The sequence below is a fragment of the Nipponia nippon genome, unplaced genomic scaffold, assembly GCF_047370975.1.
Source record: "Nipponia nippon isolate SJK-2023a ecotype South Korea unplaced genomic scaffold, ASM4737097v1 scaffold_11, whole genome shotgun sequence".
NCBI lineage: Eukaryota > Metazoa > Chordata > Aves > Pelecaniformes > Threskiornithidae > Nipponia > Nipponia nippon.
This window is the reverse complement of record NW_028262302.1, coordinates 3,491,129-3,512,060: the sequence shown is the minus strand read 5'-3', so window position 1 is coordinate 3,512,060 and position 20,932 is coordinate 3,491,129. Positions and strand designations below refer to the sequence as shown.

The window sequence follows — 20,932 nt, the reverse complement described above, 5'->3', positions numbered from 1 at the left end:
AAGTCTGTATCAGAGTTTACAGACAGTAAGATAACAAGCTACCTCTTAACTAAGACAATGAACTTCAGAATTTTAAAACTCTGAAGGCTGAGAAAGGTTCTCTAGAATTTGGGGAATTATCATAATACAGTATAGTAACACACACACACACTCTCATACATAATGATAATCCATCTTACAGTGAACAACCCATACTCTTAGGACAGTGAGTTATGCTGTTTTTTCATGGGCTTTCACTTCACAGTATGCAACACAGTGGATTTTTGTAAACCACCAAGAAACCCCATAATCCATTAGAGACATTCTTACAATTAATACATTTATAGTTGTCAAATTGCTACAAAACCACAGAATTAGGTTTCAAGTAGAATAACATTTAAAATAGGAATTTCCAGACATTAAGAAAACTGTGCTGTGATAGAAACATGTATCCAAGTTACCCCTGTGAAAACCTAACATAAGAATCATTTTGTCCTCACTGAACATCAGGTGGGAAGGGAGAACCCTTCCATCTGTACAGATTAACTGCAGTGTGTGAATACTATCAGTTTTCAAGAAGACATCCATTTACACACCACAGCTGCTCTGTTAAATATCCTGTTAAACAATGGTATTATAAAGCCAACCAAAAAAGTAAGTCAGTCTTTAATTCCTAAACAGTAAACAAATAAGCCACCCAGTAAAATGGCAGCTCTTATTTTTCTCTGCTTTTTTCTGTCTTGACTCTGCTCAGTATAACTTTTTTCCAACTGTGCATGTTGGGTCTTGTTTAATGCACAAGAATGAGTTGCAAACTGGAGTTCGGGAAATCATATGTACACAACAAAGGTTCATATTCTCAAGGATTAAAATATTTTCTTATACAAGGAAAGCTATTCTTTATATTTATGAAAGAAGAGTACAAGATAGAACAATAAAAGACAATACCTCACTTTTAAATAAAATATTGTGTTTACCTGTCTTTAATGTTGGTCAGGTGTCCTCTCCAGTTCCCTCCTGGTATACTAATATGTACACACGGAAAGATAAATAAAAACATTAGATTCTTATTTAACAATACCTGAATTACAGATAAAGAGTAATTCTATTTTGGTCAACATTTAGAAATAAAAGACCCATCAATCACCTACCCTGCAAAGAAATCATACTAAGATTCATACATAATTTAGCAATGCCTGAAAATATCGCATAAAGAACCAGCATTTAACAACATTCAGAGAATTAACACCATCAGCCTCCCCAGTTATGTTGTCCCCAAATATTAAGAACCATACAAATAACCAGGCTGCACTGACAATTTTTAAGTTGCTGCCCTACACATTCATAAAGCACCTCAGAAACCAGATGGGAAAGCAGGAGCCAAGATTTCTATGCAGATGTCATCCTGAGGGATTAAGAAAGATATGCTCATACCAAAATGCTGCATTGAGACTTTTTGACTCCACATCATTATCATTATCATCATCATCACCACCACTACCAGAGCCGCCATCGTGCCTGTGTAAATATTCCTTTTTGCCCACAAGATCCAAAACAGAACAGGTTACAGAATGGGAATACCCATGACAACATGCAGCTGCAGACACCTCTGCCTTTGCCACTGTGTTTATTATAAGAGGCTGCACAATCACACATGCTGTGGGCTTTGGAATAACCGTCCTGCTTCTGCCCTCCTTTCCCATTTCTCATGCTGATACATAGCGGTTCTTTAGTTTTCTTACAAAGACAACAGGCAACAGAAAATACTGTGATTCTTTGTTGCACACTCAGATCTCTCTATTGGATCTGGCTTTACTCAAAACTAGAAGTCAGTGCTGGTCTGCTCTTCAGAAAAAACATTTTTTAAAACTAACACTTATTCAGTTACTCTCACACAGCTCACTTCTGTGCTTACTCCAGCACTGGTTTCCTTTGTCAGCAAAAGTTACCTCCCAATCTGCATTGTTTTTGCAAGACCAACAGTGCTAGAAGTTATCAGATTCTATTTCTTTTTGGGAACTCCACATAAACTGCTTATTTATTTTCAAACGCCAGCATATATAAGTTCAGCACTTAGCAACTGGAACAGACATATTCCCTATGTACCAAACCCAGAAAGAGATCAAGTCTGGTATTTTGGACAGCCATGACCCATCACAATTTCCTGCTTTCTGTACCAAGTAATAATATTTAACAGGTAAAATCTTTCAAGAGGTGAAATCAGTAAGAATGTTACACTTTTACACTAATTTGGGAGCAAAAATAAAACACATCTTTTCATGACAATGTGTCTCTCATGTAGAAGCAACAACCAAAATGAGATGTTGAGGAATCTTATTAGAGTTGATCTGTGGAATAACTGAATCCCATTCTCATGAACTGGGGTCTGCTATTAAAACATTATTTACCTTTCAAACCATAGCTTTATACTCCGCATAAATGTTTTGTGAGGGTATATTTGGTTCTCTCTCAAATATAAGAGGATACCAAACAGCTCTTTTTGTAACTCAGCACCTTTCATACCCCTGCTGAAGTCAAAAAAGGCCTGTAGGACATCCAAGGTTGGGACCAAATCCTTAGCCAGCATTTCATGGTAAAGTTCAAATGCGAGGTTCATTTCCTGGTGACGGCTGGCTGCTTTGATACAGGATTCATAGTTTGTCCGTGAGGGAATCATAATCTTTTTTACTTCTTCCAAAAGAGTCAAGGCCATTCTCCATTGATCTGAATTACTCAGCCCCCTGATGAGAAGGTTGTAAGCGCCACTTTCTAAAACCTTAAATCTGATTTTCATTATGTCATGCACATCACGAATTTCTTTAGTCTGCCCCTGCTGGACACACAATGCCAGATATTTGACCAACAAATTATATGCAATGTCACCATTACTCTTTGCCACATGGGTCAGCAAGGACTTAGCGACATCAATGGGGCTGTTGCACCTGACCATACTGTTAAACATCACTTCTTCAAATATTGCAGGTGATTGAAAGCTTTGCCTCAGCCTGTTCCATTCCTCAGCCTGCAAAGGTTTTTCTGGAGGCTGTACGTTGGTAAACTTATGCCTTGACAGAACTTGACTCATTAACCGTTTCTTCGGAGCTTCAACGGAGGAAGACAAGCTGAGTTTCCCTTCAGATATTTCTTTAGTCTCCTCATCCCATCCTTTTTCTTCTTCATAATCAATTTCAGACCTTTTCTTGGTAGGAAAGACATCAGTTCCTTTGGGATCCACTGGTAATGCAGTGCTGGAAGATGTCATAAAATTGAAATAGCTAACCTGTTCCCTATTGGAGATGTTGAAAGAGACAGCAAACAGTTGTTGGCATCCTGAAACAGGCCAGAATGTTCGACATTTCCAGAGCAAAGCCTGAAAACCCTGTTGACTAGTTTGAGAAAAGAGTGCCATCACAAGAAGAAATTATCTCACTGTTAGCTCACTATATCTAACAAAGTTATAAAATGGCAAATGCAGTTTGCATGGGCTGTCAAGTTGTATAAGCTTCAGTTTCAAAATGCTTGTTCTAGGAGTCCGTTCTGCCTCTTATGAAAACAAAAAATGGTAAAACCTTTTTTTCACAAAAATCAATCTCTTAGACTGTGAGAACGTTCATCCAAAATGAGGGTATCTTTCTACAGAAGATGCTCTGCAGGTTTGCAGCTTATCATTTCTGTTGTTACTGTAAAGATGAGTACTGAGTATGTTGTATGCAGACAGGCAACTCTGATGCAGCTAGGCAAAAAGCACAGGTTTTTTTCTTCCTGCCTTTAACCAAGTTGAGTCAGAAGGTCTCCTAAAAATAAAAATTAAAAAATAACACTGCAGCATCACGACCTGCTCTGTGCTTTCCTGTCACATTTCCACGTGCATGCTAGCAAACACAAAGTTCAAGGTACCTCGACAATTTCAGGTCAGGAATCCCAATCCTGACCTCTCAGGCAGTCCCAGCACGGGATTCCTACGTTGGTTCCCTCACACCTTTCAACCTGTGACAAACTTCCGTTTAACCGGTTTCCCCAAATGTAAATCCTTGGTAAGGCCGCTGCCAAAGAGGCAGAGCAACACCATTGGCAGTAATTACAGTGAAATCCCACGTAAGCGTTAGGTTATAAACGTAAATATGGGGAAGATCACCGGCAGCCGGGCAGGCGGCTGGTGCGGCTCATGAGGGGGCCCCGCCGGGCCTCGCGTCCCTCACCCGGTGCCCTGCGTGCCCGGCCCGGCCGCACCGCGGTACACTACAACTCCCGGCGTGCACAGCGGCCCGGCCCTCAGCAGCGCGCTGCCTGCTGGCAACGTCTCTCTCTATTCCCCCCCCCTTCCCCCCTTCCCCCGCCAGCGCGTAACGAAGCGCGGTCCCGGTGCGGGCTGCGCCCTTACCCCTCGGGACGGGCCCACCTCGCTCGGGGCGCGGCGGCGCTGCGGGGCGCGGGCAGGGAGGCGCTCACAGCAGAGGCGAGCACAGGGCGGCCAGGGCGCCCGCCTCCCGCCAGCCCGGAAGCGCTACCGGGCCCGCGCCTGGACTTGGAGCCAATCGCGTCTCACAGGGCTGGTCGACACGTGGTCCCACGCGCCCCGTTAGGCCGGATGGGGTTGCTCCGCCATATCGGTTGCGGGCACGGCGCTCCGAGGGTCAGGGGCGTCGGGCCGGGCACCGCGCATGCGCGCGGGGCAGGCCGGCGAGAGTGCGGCGGCTGCGGCGGCGGCGGTCACGTGCGGCCGGGCGCGCGCGGCGGGGGCCATGGACTGGAAACGGAGCCTGCGGGGCCGCCTGGCCGCCCGCCGCGCCCGTGAGTGCCCCGGGGCCGGCGGGGACGGGAAGGGAAGGTGCCCCCGGGGGCACCGCCGGCGCCCGCGGTGACCAGGGGGTGCGGGGCGGTGGGGCGAGCGTCGGCGTGCCCGGTGTTGTGTAGTGCCCCGCGTGCAGGCTGCCGCGGGCCTGAGAGGCCTCGGAGCCGTCCTGCGGAGAGACGAACAGCCGCCTTTGAGGGGGGGTGACGGCAGGGGCGGGGCTGAGGCGCACCGCGGGGCCGCGTGGACGTAGGGGCTGCGAAGGCTGGCTTGTCCGCAGTGCGTGCCCCTCCGGCAGCTTTGGCTGGTAACTCCGTTCCCAGGCGAGCCACAGAGAGCTTGTGCGGGCTGTAGTGACAGCCCTGATGTTACAGAGCGAAGGGTGATTTTATGCTGCTGCTTCTTGCAGCAGGTGCTATCTTAAACAGGGCTACCGCCGTAGAACAAGAATGCTGCTGCTTTGTCAGCCATAACCATGTCTCTGTGACAGTCGCGTACCCTGCAGAGAGCCAGGTGCGTGCAGTTAACGAAAGAGGTGCTTTGTAGATAATCAAATAGAATATGTATGTGATGTATTCAATGCATCGGTTATATAATTTACATAATCGGCCTGTGCTCCATTCATTTCCACCTAATATTTGTGTTACTAACCAGCATAGCTGCATAAGCCTCAGCACAAACTCCTTTTTTCAAGCTCCTTGTTACATTAAAACTCTGGAGTACAACAGGAAAATTCTTTTCTGTGTTAATCAGCCAAAAAGAGTGAACAAGAGCTAAAAGATGAAGAAATGGAATTGTTCACAAAATATTACATGGAATGGAAAGGAGAAAGAAAAAGTGGCAATACATCGTATACGAACATACCACGATTTTATTACCGGGTAAGTGAGGTATCCAGTGAACTTCAACAAGAGGGTATTCTGTGTTGTGCTTATTCAGAGGGACACTTCAGCTTCAGAAGCTTAAGTAGCTTGAAATCGGAATGATGTGGATGGCTAAGCATAGTTTTTTGTTTTGTACAATTGTGAATTTCAGCAGTTTCAAATAATTACTAAGCATCTCATCAAAGGTCATTAAATAGTTTGCTAATCAGGTAGAAGGCTTGGCTGTTTACTAAAGATAGGAAGTCCTCTCCCAGAGAAACTTCCCATTTTAACTGAATTTTGACATACTAGTGTTATAAATAGTACCTTTCTGTTTAGACACGATGGGATGCTGCTTCATGAAAATGATGGGTCATTGCTCTTGTACACTAAAGATAGGTCTGTTGCTTGCGTCATCCAGCAGAAATGCTTGGTCCGGCAGCTCATGTGTGAGATGAATCAGATTGGGATGGGGGAATATGGGAGCAAAGTTCGACAGCTTGATGTTGCTGGTACTTGTCCACTTGACCAGTCAGCTGCTGTCTAACCTCACATGGTCCCACATTCCTTAGGATCATGAGTTTCTGCCGATTAAGTTCTCAAGTACCTGTGTTTCAGGTGATGAATACATATGCAACCATCCAAGTTCTGGTAGTGCTGTGCAGTTTTGCATGTAAACGTCAGTAGAACTTTCATACTAAGTGTTCTTCCATCTGTTTTGTTGGTCAAAACAAGTCTAGTAGACATTCACACTTTTGAGAGTCAGGCCTACCACAAAATAGAAAGTGCTGCTCTCTCCTGAGGAAAAACATAGTAGTAAATGTCTTTTATGTGTGAGCCCTCCTATCTTGCACCTGTGGGAAAGCACTTACTGGATGGGTTATTGGGTATGAGGTAGGTCCCTGTCTCTCATGTTAAAGATGTCCTGCTTTAAATAAATATTTCAATATTGAAATAGTTTGAGACAGTATGTAAGTGATATCCCTGTAGAAGAAGCAGATACCATACAGCATGCTGGTAGACAGGTCATTATTTTCTGTCAAGTAAACAGCTTCGTCAGAGTGTGTGCCTCAGAACTACCTAGGAGTACTTGCTAGATGTGTGGCTTTTGAATGGTATCACTGTACAGCAAATTAAAATGCCACAATGTTTCTAGCTACCAGCTGAAGATGAAGTCTTGCTTCAGAAATTAAGAGAAGAATCTAGAGCAGTCTTTCTGCAAAGAAAAAGTAGAGAGCTGTTGGATAATGAAGAGCTGCAGGTAAGAAAATATTTTCTGTATGTTTCGTAGTGGCTTCTGACAAGACTTCCTCTTTCTGCAGAGTTTGATTGTCTCCTGTCTGTCCACAGAACCTTGTGGTAAGCTACTTTGTAGTGGGGCACGTTGGCTGGTTTTGAAATACTGGCTAACGCTGAAGTGCTGTGTAGTCTTGGGCTGATAGTGTCAGTGTAAAGCTTCCTCGTTATGATGTATATGAGGACTGAATCAGTGGCTTTTGGTTTTCCAGCACATTCCAACAATTTCCCCAGTGGCCCCAGAAGAAGAAATAAGTTCTGTTTCTGTATCACTGAGGTGATTTTTCCGTATCATTCCAAAGATGGTTGAGTTTGCTGCAGTGCAAAGACAAAAGGGATGTGACCCTAGAAATCCTAGTGAGTGAGAGAGAACGTGTGCGTGACTGTGTGTGTCTTTAACACCAGTTTAGAGCAGTGGAAGTATTGCTTGCTTTTCTGGCTGAACTGATGATGTGTGCTGATTAACTGGGATAACCTTGCAGCAAAAAACACATTTTTTGCTGCATTTCTTAGGTGCTCTGTCTTAAGCACATTGACATCTCGAGAGAGATATCTTCTTAACCAAATATAAATGCCTTTTAAGAATCTGTGGTTTCTACTGGACAAACATCAGACATCACCAATGATTGGGGAAGAAGCAATGATCAACTATGAGAACTTCTTGAAAGTTGGTGAAAAAGCTGGACCTAAATGCAAGTAAGGCTGTCTTCTCTTGTATATGCTTACTTTGGCTAAACCTAAGTGCTAAAATAGATAGAGACAGTTTAATGATGAGATAAAATCATGTCCATGTAGTTATTGATGAACTAGTTGCTTTGCATCCTTGCAAAGGCGTATTGCCCTGCATGTCTGAGGGAACTTCAGATAGACATGTCTGCAAGAGAGGTACTGCATCCTTTTGAAGAAGGAATTCTTATCAGCATGAGCGTTTTTATGATGTTAGTGGCCAGTAAAGAGCACATTTTGTATTTGAAGAAGAAATTGTGTCTCCAGTGATATTGCCCAACCTTCCCTAATATCTTCTGATGGAAAATTTCCTACCAGATGTTCTGTGTACAGCATACAGTGAATATTCCTTCTTTATGCTCCTGTTGGAGAGTGCTGTTGTGCACATAGCTTTGTGATTGAGTTTTGGGCAGAAGCAGATTAGTTGTCAGTACTGGCAGTTCCTTTTATGTGCATATTGTATTTGGTAGCTTCCAGTCTTCTACAACATTGTACTAAAGAGAAATTAAATTGAATGAAAGCTCTCAAAGCTCCCACATCACTGAAGAGTCCCATGGGCAGCCAAGGCAGCTGCTTTTTATTGAGTTTACCATTATTACTTGGTAGGATTCCACTTGATGGGTGTAATGTAGCAAATTAACATCTTTGAATATACAGAACACATTCTGTGTTGTTAAAACAGTATTTTAAAGTGTCTGTAAGTTTTGGATACTGTAACTAGATCTGTCAGTCCAGTGTAATCAGATGCATAGAAGTAGCTTTTATGTTTTACAGGCAGTTCTTCACAGCTAAGATCTTCGCTAAATTGCTCCATAATGATCCGTATGGGAGGATATCTATCATGCAGTTTTTCAATTATGTCATGCGAAAAGGTTAGTTCATGCTTCTTCTGTGTTATTGTCAGGGCTATTTTAAGCTTTATTAATTACTTGCCATTCTCTTCAACAGCGGTGAGATCTAGCCCTTGATTGCTAATGCTGTTTTCCTGGAGGCTTGGGATTTTTTTCCAGTTACTAGGAGGTGGGAGTTCACCCTACCTCTGCAATCCACCTCACCTCTCAGCCAGAGATATCCTTGATCTGTTTGTAATATATATTGTCATTCTGATTTCCTTTATTCAGGTAGTACTGTGAAGAGCAAAACAGTAAAGATATGTGGCAAGTGTGATCCTAACCACTGCGATCAGACTGTCCGGCAGATAGCTTTGCTGGTTTTCCTTCTACAGAGTGGTGTTATCTATGTTTTCTAACTGTGCATGTCAAATATGTCAATATGTTCTTGTGCTTGTCACTATAGCCTTACCATATTTTCAGTTATTTTTTATTATAAATAACCACTTGGGCTGAAATATGCAATTTTTTTTTTTAATCTGTATTAGATCTTGTTTAAAAAGATGAGGCTGGCTAGCAGAAAGGAAGGTTGCCTCATTGCCTTGTCCCCTGGCTACTGTGTTCTTAGGTCTGGTAGAGCCTTCAGGAGGGCAGAATGGCACCCTTCCCCAGAGCAGCTCAGCTTGTTTAACTTAAAATCTTGCGGTGCAGGGGATGAGAGGTGTGTTGAGCAGGAAACCTGGTGAGTAGATGTGCAGAATATGCAGGAAAGGAGTAATAGGCCCATTTGCAACAAACAGCAAACCCAAAAGCTGCAGGATAGGAGACTTGTGAAGAAGTCTGTGAAAATTGTGTGCTTTTCAAAAAAGCCTACCCAGGTGGACACAACAGAGATTCTTTCAGAGATCTTTATTTCATTTATTTCATTTGTTTCACACAGAAGTTTTAAGCCTTGTGTATTTATGGTGATACCTTTTTTCTAAAAAAAAAAAGAAAAAAAGCAAACAAACAAAAAAACAAAACAAAACAAAAAACCCCAAACAAACAAACAAAACACCCAAACAAACAAACAAAAACAAAAAACCCCACCAAATTTAGAGACAGGAAGCCTTTTGGCATGTCCCGTCTCAATCAGATTTCATTTTTGGACTCTGGCCAACATAAGGTCCCACCGCAGTGTTTGGTTGCAAGTCCCTCTTGAGTCAGTTGAATAAGCATCCTTGGTTTTGCTAGCTTACAGCATTGGAATTGCCTAATAAAGTTAGCCCAGTAGCATGTCTGTGCAGTAGCTGAGATAATTTCTATTGTCTGTCATACAGCATTCCTTATGAGGGCTAAAGACCAGGCCAGGTATTAAAGGAAGAAAAGACTTAAATTCCTGTAGGAACTCTCAGTTAATACTTTAGATTGGAATTAGTGATTTCCACCTGTATTTACTGCTAAATGTCCTTTAGCGTGGCACTGAAAGGAGAGGAAGGTAACAGATGATGAAGGGAGTTACTCTGCAGCTGCCTGAGCTGACCCAAGTTGGAGCAGTGCAGTCCCGCATTTCCCCTTGTTGCTGCTGAAGCTCATGCAGCGGAGCGGTCAGCCTCCAGAGTGGTGCTGTGGTGGGGAAGGGGCCATATCACACTGAACTTAAAACATCTTAAATTGCTGTGCCTTGGGTGTGCGATGGTATGCTCTAACCAGCTGAACTCATTAATGAGCTTTTGGGGTTTTTCTTTTATGTGCTTGTTAAAGTTTTAGGAATAGCTGCATGTATTCACATACTTGTGCTGAACACGTAGCAATTCTGTCTTTCTCCTTCCTGCCTCCAGCTGGAGGATTTCCTACAGTCCATGGATTCCAGACTTTCTTCCTCTTTCTTAATGATCTACGCAGCCCTTTTGGGAGGGGACAAGAGAATGGTGAAGTTAATAACTGAATAATGGTGAAGCATTTCCCAAAGCACCATCTGCCTCCAGTAACGCTCCCCTTTCAGGAGGAAAGGTGGTTGAGTCTGTCAGCTCTGTCCAAACAAGTCAAGCCTAGTAAAAGTGTCTCAAATCACTTCAGGGTGTGTGATGCACTTGCCTTTAAACTTCAGCCAGCAAAGAAACAGCCTCACTGTATAACCTTGTAACACATCTCTGAGTGATACTTGGTCCACCTTGACAAACACTTACCTCGAAGAGATGAATGTTGGTATGAAGCACAGCTTGTATTTCATAAGAGGGACTTTTAAACTGTTTCTTCATAAAACGTTTCTTCATAAAAAGTTAAATTTAACGTGGAGTGTGTGAAGAATAGTTTTTATGCCTAATCTGTACTCCATCTCTGTTACTGTGCTTTAACAATGGCCTCAAGCACATTGTCCTGTAGATTGTCGAATTAGTCCACCTTCTCATTGCAAAAATAGATGCTTGTGCTATTCTAATTCTTTTGTTGTAACTCAGAAGCAAGCGCAGGACCTCTGGCTGTAGCTGCAGTGTCTCGTGCTGCACAAGGGGCTGGAGCAATCCGACAAGCAATTTGTATATGACATTGTACAGCTGTTCTTAATGCAGTGAAAATGCGCTGTTACACATATCTCTAGGTCAGCAAGAGAGAATGAATCCATAGGATTCCATGTACTGGATGAAATGTGGTGTCTGCTCAGCCGGTTCTCACATCTAGTTATTATAAGGCAGTCTTGGCCACAGCAGACCATGTATCGCCAGTGACTCTTACCACCTTAGAGACTGAAACGGCGTTTCTAAGCAGGGCTGGTACATATCATGGCTTTGCTTAAATCTCAGAAAAATGGGAAACAGAGAGAGGCACTTAACATCCAGCAGTGCCTTGTGGCCTTTAGAATAACTTCAAATTTTGGTGAGGCCTCAAAAACCCCCTAGGTTTCTTGCATTATAATTCTGTTTTCTGTTTTACAGTATGGCTTCATCAGACAAGAATAGGTCTCAGTTTATACGACGTGGCAGGACAGGGCTACCTCAGAGAATCAGTAAGTAAATTCTTGGTTAGCTTAACGTCTGTCTTTACTCAAACAACAGAGCATCAGAAAGGCTCCAATTTTCTTCCAGTCTTATCTCATAAAAGCTTATTTCATAATCTAGATTTGTGGTGGGCACGTTTGTTTGGTTAAATAGCAATCTCTATATTCTAGAGATTTGGTGGTGAGAGCACTGCTAGCCTTTTTAACATATGGGTAATTCTCTGAAAAAGATTGTATATATCAAGGTTTCATGTCATTAGCACTTTACTAGATTTAGTACGATACAGTAGAAATCACAAAAAAGGATGGCTAGAGTGGGCCTCAATGAATTATTCTCCTCTTCTAACAGGAGTTAATATTATAAAATACATAGGAAGGTTCTAGTTACCACTCTACTTAAAAAAGATCTATTAAAGAATATTCAGCAATAGGATAATCCAATTAGGAGTTATGCACTGATATTTGAAAAAGGTACAGTTGAATGCATTTATATTTACATATAAATGTCATCTCCTTTGTTAACATTCTGCTTTATTTGTAAACCATTTTAGTCATGGCATCACATGTGCATGTATATGACCTAGGATTTCTTGCACAGAGACAGAAGCTTTTTTGCCTGCTTTCGTGCTCTTTCCTGCATTGTTGCAGGATTGTATTTTTAACAAAATATACCTGAAAGCCAGAGTGGAATATAGCAAACATGCAACAATAGTAGTGTTTAAAGCTTGTTTTCTTTCTTAATTCTGCAGGATTTAGAAAACTATATTTTGGAACTCATCCCAACTTTGCCACAACTGGATGGTTTAGAAAAATCTTTTTACTCCTTCTATGTCTGCACAGCAGTTAGAAAGTTCTTCTTCTTTCTGGATCCTCTCAGAACAGGTAGGTCCATTATTTTCAAAATTCTAAATATGCGGGAGTATTTTCACTTTTAAAATGTTTCCACCGAAGCTACTCGTGTTTTCAAAGTAATATGTAGTTGTCTTTGTAGGCTTTTGTTCAGCAATCTTGTGTTTGAAGATTAATCTCCACTGAAGACCATGAGTCTTTACGTGGGTCTACTAATCTACTTCTATAGCTAATGAATTTCTATGAGATACCCATCAGTTGTTGTACTATAGAGTTATTTTATACAAACTGACAAATAAGATATTGTTTCATCATAATGCATCATTAGCAGTAGCTAATTTTATAAGTGTTTAGGGTGAATAGAAAACACAGCAAGTAACAACAGAACTGCTTGGCAGAACATCCACAAAGCTGAGGAGATGCTCAAGAATGCTTATTGTGATGTGCTTCTCCTGCAATTAAATTTGTGTGCACCATGTAAACTCATTAGAAAAGGTTTGCAGTTATGGCTGCTAGTCCTTATTACAGATGTAGCTCCCTTGGACAACAGCTTGCTTTTTCATATGCCCTTGATTTAAGTCACAAACTGCATGTCTTTTCAAGATCTAGCTGTGCCACTTGAAGACGTCAGAGTTGTGTGGGCAGTAGCCTCTGGCAGAGGTAATTACAAACATGTAGAGAGAGTGTGTGTGAAGTTAAAGTGCCATTATTTTGCCCAGCTCTTTGTGCAGTGTCTGCGCACCAGTCAAAGCTACACCAGCAGAAGTTCATTCTGCTACCTTAGCTTTGTGTCACATCTGTAGTTTCTGAAGATGTAAAAATATCACATCACTTAAGAGACTCTTATTCCAACAAATGATTTAAGCATGCTTTCTTTGCATTTTCTGTTTTACATTTTGAGTTGATGTTGAACACTCGCATTTTTAATCTAGTTTTCTGGCTTATAAGGCTTCAGGATAACTCCTGTCAATATCAGGATAGCTTTATTCAGTCGTTTTAAAAGCTGTTTTTATTTTATCTCTTAAACAGCCTTATCCTTGATGTTAGAAGTTGGGTTTTGGTTTTTTAAACATTTTCTTTTCTGCTCAGAATACTTCTTGTAGAACCACCTAAATGAGAACAGTCAAATGGATATGTTAGCTGGGTGACTTTTAAAATGTGCTTTCCTTTTCTTGCTACAGGGAAGATAAAGATACAGGATATTTTAGCTTGCAGCTTCCTGGATGACTTACTGGAGGTAAAGATCTTGTAGCATACACTATTGTATTTTAATTTACTCTTTCTGAATTCTAACTTTATGTTTCACTTAGTTAAGGGATGAAGAACTTTCTAAAGAAAGTCAGGAAACAAATTGGTTTTCTGCTCCTTCTGCATTAAGAGTTTATGGTAGGTTCCTTTATATGTGAACTTTTTTTTTCCTTTTTTATTTTCGTCTCCTGTCTGCCTTGTATGACTTAGTCACGTTCTTAGTGTTATTTTTTCCTCTGTTTTTGTCTCTTTAAATCCTCCTGATAACTTGTCTTTTCAACTCCTGTAGCCATCCTTTCAGTATATCTTCCTGACTTTCTTTACAGTTTCAGTTCTCCACCTTTGCTCTTTACCACGGTTTTATCCTCTGTCATTTTGTGCTTTTTGCACAAGGTGCAAGATTCCTCTGTAACCTTCTCTTTTGACTGTTCTATTCGTGCTTTTGCATCACCTTTAGCTCTTTATTTAATGCTTACAGCAGATCTGTTTAAAATAATATGCTCTTAGCCTTCTACTTCTTTCTTTGTATACACAGCCTTTACTTTTGAGCCATTACTTTAGAGCAGAACTATTAACACCTCGTTATGGGAATCCTGCTTCCCCTGCCCCCATGTTCTGTGCTCATTTTTGATGCTCTATGAATATTATTGTGGATCTAGCATATTCCCACTTAACTGCATTAACTTTATGATGAAAATTAAACAAATGTTTAAAAAGTGCTAAATTTTCTTTCTCTGTTGAAACAGTTCTTTGCTAATACAGGTATACTGTGTTTTGCCCTCTATATCTCCTCCCTAGGCCAGTACTTAAACCTCGATAAAGATCACAATGGCATGCTCAGCAAAGAAGAACTGTCCCGATATGGAGCAGGGACTCTGACCAACATATTTTTGGATCGTGTCTTTCAGGAATGCTTAACATATGATGGTGAAATGGTAATCACATATTTTCGCTTTGTTCACAATATAAAAGCTTTGGCTTATTGAGACAGGAAATGTCTCATAATCAGTATCTTTAAAATGAGGAGTAGCTTGAGGTAAAGTAACTTTTGTTTATCACTGTGCACACAAATGACCGTGCAGCAGATTAGAAAATTAATTTTCTTAACAGCAAGGTGATCGCAGTGTGGCTTAAAGACAAGTTGCTTGTTTTGAAAAGCAGAGGTGATACAAAATCCAGACAGCCTAGGATAAAGCTTCTTGTAGATTCAATAACATAAAGTTCATGTTGAAAAAATGTATAAATGTAGCAATGCTTCTTAGTTACCTGTAATTCTTTAAAGAGAACTAAAGACAAGTGGCACACTTGAGACTCATGCAAGTTAGCTAACCTGTCCACTTCTTCATGAAGACAACAGTGGTTTTTGCTGTAAGCTTTCCATAGCTGTGGAAAAAGGGAAGTCTAACTAAATTAGAGTTAAAATAAAAACTTGTATCTCTATTTTGAAAGCTTTACTTCATGTATTGCTATGCTTGTTGTCTGCATTTAGGTGACTCAGCTCTAAAAGTGATAAATTACAAATTCACTATGCAGTCCTTCTGCCACCTTAGCAGTTTTTTGTAGAATCACAGAATCATTGAGGTCAGGAGGGATCCTCTTAGTTGCCCTTTGCTGGACTTGCTGTGATAGGTCCATCTCTTTCTCGTACGGTGGAGACCAGAACACGACCCGGCGCTCAGATGTGGTCTAACCAGTGCTGAGGAGAGGACAAGGATTACCTTCCTCAGCTTGCCAGCAAAGCTCTCCCTAATGCAGCTCGGGATGCTGTCAGCAGCCTTTGCTGCAAGGACAAGTTGCTGGCATGTGTTGAACTTTGTTGCCCGTCAGGACTCACAGGTCTGTCTGTGCAAAGCTGCTTTCTGACGAGTCAGCCCCGAGCATGTACTGGTGCGTGGGGTTATTCCTCCCCAAATGCAGGATTTTGCATTCCCTCTGTTGAGCTTGATGAGGCTCCTGACAGCCCATTTTTCCAGCCTGTCAAGCTGCCTCTGAATGGCAGCACAACTTGCTGGTGTTTAGTGTAGACAGGGTTATTATATACATAGGACTGAAGGATTTTTGTCCTTGTCGCAACTGTATCTTGATTGGGAAACCAAGAATCAGTACTAATGAAAAAGAAAAGTGTGATATGTATTTGTGATGTCGACTAATGCTTCTACCACATGATTTGCCAAACTACCTACTCTGGTCTAAGGTTTATATACTCTAATTGGCCATATAGTTCACTGTTTGGTAATGGTATGCTTACTGCCATTGGATGTTTAATTTGTGGTAATGGAAACCTTTTATATGACTTTTCTTCACTAGTTGAGTATGTTCAGCAGTCTTAAGATGTATTAAACATTCTTTAAAAGTATATATAGCATGTTTTAATTTGGATTTGTGCTTGGAATCCAATTTTACCTCTATAAATGGCAGGATTTCCTATCGTCAGCAGTCATTAAAAACTAACTTTTCTGTTCACGTTGGTGGTAGCAGCCATTTTCTATTTCACGTTGTCTTTTTCAGAAAATAGACTGATCCCCTACAATGAAATAGCTGCCAATTATAAAGTTCCTGCTTGCAAAATCAATTTAGAAAGAAGACTGTAATAAACATGATTGTATCTACTTTTAGGACTATAAAACCTACCTGGACTTTGTGCTTGCATTAGAAAACAGAAAGGAGCCTGCAGCTCTGCAATATATTTTCAAACTGCTTGATATAGAGAACAAAGGATACCTGAATGTCTTTTCCCTTAATTATTTCTTTAGGGTAAGTCTCTTTATACAGGTAGGCCATTTTCTCTGTTTATAGTGTTATAGCCTGTGTGCTTCTGCATGCAGATCTGCAGGAAATCACTTTAAATTACCAGTACCCACTGGGAGGCTAGTAACTACTTCTAAGAAGATTTAAAATATTTAAAAAAATATTCCAAAACTTGGAAAGAGTTCAAAAGGTATTTTCAACATTATATTTGCAGTTGAAATCAACTGTTTTGATTTCATTTAGGAAAAATATTTTCTTTTTTCTTTTTTTTTTTTTTTTAATTGGAGTTGTCCTAAAATTGCCTAATGATTACCTATTAAAGTATCCTATGATGGTTCTAATTGGTTTTTGCCCATGGTGTTAATTTCCACTGTAATGCTAAAATTCGGTAGAAGAAATGAAAATAATGAAATGCAGTGATGGGCCTGTACAGCTGTGGGATTTTTTTATTCAGTATATTGATTGCAAAAAGCTCCTTGCACTTTTCATATTCTGTATTTTTATCTGTTGCTCCCAGAATAGATTTAAAATAAGCTTAAATTTTTTTAGTTGCTGTTAAAATTAACCTAAGGCTTGTGAAGTCTTACTCCAAATTGTGGTTTGTGTGAGAATGGTTTTTTGTTTTTCTTCTGGCTCATGGTGGTTTGGGTTGGGGGGGGCGTGGATGTTTTGTTGTTTTGTCTTGTTTTTTTAATAGATACATGAGGTATCTTGGGAAGGGAAATGTCATGCAGTAAAATAGTATTTTTGTTGTGGATGGTTTAGGCTGTTATGAGTGTGATGCTTTTTTCATGTACAGGATCCCCTCAGTGACAGCTATTCAGACACAGGACAAGCACTTCAATTTTCTTTATGTGGATCTTTGTATTTAACTGTAAAAATAAACAATGGCATTGTACTTAGCCGTGTGCTCGACGTATGATGAACAAGGTGCAGACTTCATTCAGCTCATTAAGCAAAGCAATCAGGCCTGCTCAAAGCATAATCTTATATCCATGTTATTTCTATCTTGTAATAAGTCTCCAGTTGAACATGAACTTTGATAGTGACTACAACCATACCATTTTGTAAAAATAAGACTTCTTATCTGGAAGACCTTTTCTAAAAAGGAAAGGCTTTTTTTAAAAAAACAAACAAACAAAAGAAACCCCCAAAAACCCCCACAACTTCTTTTTTCTTTTAGTGCCTTGGAACCATCAAATAATTTAGGGTGTAATGGACCTTTGAAGGTCACCTGCTCCCACCATCTGCTTGGAGCAGGGCCAGCTTCATCATTAGGTCGAGTTGCTCAGGGCCTTGTCCAGGCGAGTTTTGGGTATCTCCAGGGAGGGAGACTCTACACCCTCTTTGGGCAATGTGTTTCCAGTGTCTGAGTACCCTGACTGAGAAGACTTTTCTCCCCTCATGGTTTCCCCCATCGTTGTCTAATTGGAACGCCTCTTGCTGCAGTCAGTGTCCGCTGCCTCTTGCCTTTTCACTGTGTGTCTCCAAGAAGTCTCGCTGTGGTGTCTCTAACCACCTGCTAGGTAGTCGAAGATAGTAATTAGATTTCCGTCACCACGCCAGCCTTCTGTTCACCAGGTGAATTAATCCCCATCTCAAGCCTCTCCTCTCAGCTGTGTCACGCTTTAGCCCCGCAAGCATCCTGATCGCCCTTTAGCAGGTTCCCACTGGTTTGTCAGTGTCTCGTAAAGGGGAGCCCAAAGCCGCGAGGCTGCGTCTGGAGTACTGTGTCCAAATGTTGAGTCAGGAGGAATAATCACCTCCCTGAACCTGCCAGCTATGCTTGTACTAATGCAGCCCAGTATTTATCTGCCTTCATCACTACAAGGGCACCCTGCAGATTCTTGGTCAACTCTTTGTGCACCGAGACCTCCAGCACCTTTCCTGCCGAGCTGCTTCTGGCCAGCTGGCCCCTAGAGCGTGCTGCTGCACGGGGTTGTTCTGCTGCAGGTGCAGGCAGGATTTTTTCATGCGCCTTTTCAACTTCATCATGAACTTTGTTCAGTAAGTTGTAGCTGTGTTGTACGCTTGGTGGGCAACTGTCGGGCCAGGGTGTGGCAATACTAAAGATCCTAGAGAAACTAAACAACGATTCGTCTTCTCTCCCTGCTTCTACAGCTTACCATTCCCACCACTTTCTCCGCTTCTTTTCACATGGCAGTAGGATTCAGGGAGGCGGGGGCCACATCAACTGTCTCTGACTCTGATTTTAATCAAGGGTGTTAATTGACAGTTTTACATTTTAGAAAAACATGAATTGTAGTGTTGTCATAGTAGATAAGTGATTCTAATATGAAAGCAATTTAACAAGGTAATTCTGCATAAGCTACTGTTGCATAGCTATTTTTGTGCGTGTCTCCAGTTACATACTTACTCTATGGCTTAGTTACTGAAAAGATTCCTCGACTACAGCAGTTGCTTGATCATACTCCAAAATGTGTCCCTCCCTTAAACTTTTGCAAAATGCAATGTGCAAAGTTTTCCTTGAAATCAGAACAGTTCCTTTTGACTCTGTGAATAATGGCTTTTCTGCTAGCATGAGTGTGGGTAGGTCTGCAGCTACAGAGGCTCTGCTGATACAGCTGTGCTGACAAGGCTATGCAGCTTGTGCCAGTGAAACAGTTTTGTTCATAGTTGTTTGCAGGCAGAGGTTTGGGGATGCAGCTGTTTAAAGAGTACCACATTAAAAGAACTAATAGTAGGGAATACTATTTTGCACAAAACAAGAAATGCCCACTTAGGGCATGAACCGGGAGAACCCTTCCATGCATGGGCAAATGCTCAAATAGACAAACACATCGTCTCCCTCACGTTATTATTTGATCAGCCAGAATACAGGTTCCATTTTCAAAGTAGTTGCGAGTGTGAGTAGCCACACTGCTTTGTCTGTCTGCTGGTTGGTCTTTTCCCTTCTCTCTTTCCCTAGTCTGTATTTCACACTTTGTCAGAAAACTGAACCTTCTGGTTTGAGTGTATTACTATCTTCAGCTTTGAGTGTTGAGTGGTAATACTCAAGTGTCTGCATGTCCCATCTGCAGAGTGCGCAAACACCGGTCATAATGAAAGTCGGATTCTTATCATACTGATTAAGAACTGTGAACCTAGAGATGTGAATCATTGATTATGCCTTAGCTCACCCCTGCCTCACTTGTGGAAGAGAATTGATTGCAAGCTGTACTATGAATGCTTTGTTACAGGGCAATACAGCTTAAGATGCAGAAGCACTCAAAAAGTTTCATACAGTGTCAGTATAATACTGCACTGCCTATTCCTAACTTTTTTTTTTTTTTCTAGGCTATTCAGGAACAAATGAAAATCCATGGACAAGAACCAGTTTCTTTTCAGGATGTCAAGGTTAGTTTTACTGAATAGAGTACTACATGAAATATTTGAGTAAGCATTTCGTAATTTCCTTTATATCATAGTTTCTAGGTTGTTGTATATTTACTTGCAGGGCAGTAGAGATGATCTGACTTGTCCTACTCACAGGTTTGAAAATGTCTTTCTGTTCAGCAATTGCTCTGTAAGAGATCTGGTATGCAACTGTTCTAGTAGTTTGCTTACTAATAGACAAAGTACCTGTTAAACACATGTTGCTGTGCTTTACACTTGAAGATATTTGGTACGTCTGTTTTATGGTTCAGGATCATCCTGGGGTGAGGGGCGGTGGGGGGCAGACTGGTGACTAAAAAATCCTGTCTATAAAACTCTTTATTACTGCCTACTTAACATTTAGCAGTTTTCGTACTTAAAAAAAAAAAAAAAAAAGTACAAGAGCTTCTCTGAAACTTAGCTCATACAAGCGAACTGAGTTTCATGTTGCCACTTTGAGGCCAAAGCCTCCCCAGAAAAGCAAATTCTTACTTGAGATGCAGGAGCTGAGCACACTGCTACTATCTGTAGCCAATTACTGTGCTTTGTATCTTAAATGGTTTGGGATTTAACAGCCTTTTTTTTTTTGGTTTTTTTTTTTTTTTTTTTTTGTAAATCAGTGTGGGTGGCACTAGTTACCCAAAGATCATTCTGTATATGGTATAAAGTAGCCATTATTCTGCTCATTAATGTGTGGGGGTTTTTCCCTCAATTTTGACTTTTTTCTTTCATAGGATGAAATCTTTGATATGGTGAAGCCTAAGGATCCTTACAAAATCTCCCTTCAAGACTTAATCAATAGCAGTCAAGGAGACACTGTTACCAGCATTCTAATTGATCTGAATGGGTTCTGGACATACGAGAACAGAGAGGTCCTTGTGGCAAGTGATAATGACAACACTGCTGATGTTGATGATACGTGACTTTGAACAGGAGCAGACTGTATCCATAGAGATATCTCAACTGTTGGACGCTGGAAACATTCATTATCTGAATCAATGCCTCTTCCATTTTACTTCCCTCCCCTTCCCCCCGTGCCCTCCCATATAATATAAAATGTGGTACAGACACAAATCGCAGAACTAATTTCTGAAACGAAAAAAGCAAGTGTTATTTAAGAGGTAAAAATCATCATCTTCTTTTTTTAATAAATATTTTTGGACTTTTTCCCTGTGTACCAAGCCCTATTCTTCTTTGAGTACCCTGTTCTAAATGTGAATTACCCCGAACCACATCCTTACTTTCAGGGTAA

At 41.1% G+C, this 20,932-nt stretch overlaps 2 protein-coding genes across 9 annotated transcripts in view; one reads left to right on the top strand and one right to left on the bottom strand.

Moving 5' to 3' along the window:
* Positions 1-4,515, bottom strand: part of PRORP (protein only RNase P catalytic subunit) — a 52,740-nt gene extending 48,225 nt beyond the window's left edge. For 2 of the 3 annotated variants that reach the window (XM_087747180.1, XM_087747182.1), the window contains exons 1-3: positions 4,361-4,515; positions 2,388-3,773; positions 957-1,004 (exon numbers count right to left, since the gene is read on the bottom strand). In XM_087747180.1, the coding sequence (XP_087603306.1) occupies positions 957-1,004; positions 2,388-3,388 (1,049 nt within the window). In that variant the 5' untranslated portion in view covers positions 3,389-3,773; positions 4,361-4,515. Of the gene's footprint in view, positions 1-956; positions 1,005-2,387; positions 3,774-3,876; positions 4,195-4,360 lie in introns of those variants that run through there. The other variant, XM_087747181.1, reaches the window with a different exon arrangement.
* A 119-nt stretch (positions 4,516-4,634) lies between these two features.
* PPP2R3C (protein phosphatase 2 regulatory subunit B''gamma) lies at positions 4,635-20,847 on the top strand. 6 transcript variants are annotated; one of them, XM_087747193.1, is made up of 15 exons: positions 4,635-4,770; positions 5,525-5,652; positions 6,791-6,895; positions 7,514-7,626; positions 8,431-8,528; positions 11,399-11,469; positions 12,210-12,342; positions 12,913-12,969; positions 13,491-13,546; positions 13,620-13,695; positions 14,356-14,492; positions 16,174-16,311; positions 19,603-19,662; positions 19,763-19,797; positions 20,415-20,582. In XM_087747193.1, the coding sequence occupies exons 1-15, from the start codon at positions 4,641-4,643 to the stop codon at positions 20,434-20,436; spliced, it is 1,359 nt and encodes a 452-aa protein (XP_087603319.1). In that variant the 5' UTR covers positions 4,635-4,640; the 3' UTR covers positions 20,437-20,582. The 6 variants fall into 6 exon arrangements, with proteins under 6 accessions (XP_087603319.1, XP_087603317.1, XP_087603323.1 ...); XM_087747196.1 differs by lacking the exon at positions 19,763-19,797 and adding an exon at positions 5,181-5,284 and having other exon boundaries at positions 4,728-4,770; positions 20,415-20,847; XM_087747191.1 differs by lacking the exon at positions 19,763-19,797 and having other exon boundaries at positions 20,415-20,847.
* Positions 20,848-20,932: the final 85 nt, after the last annotated feature.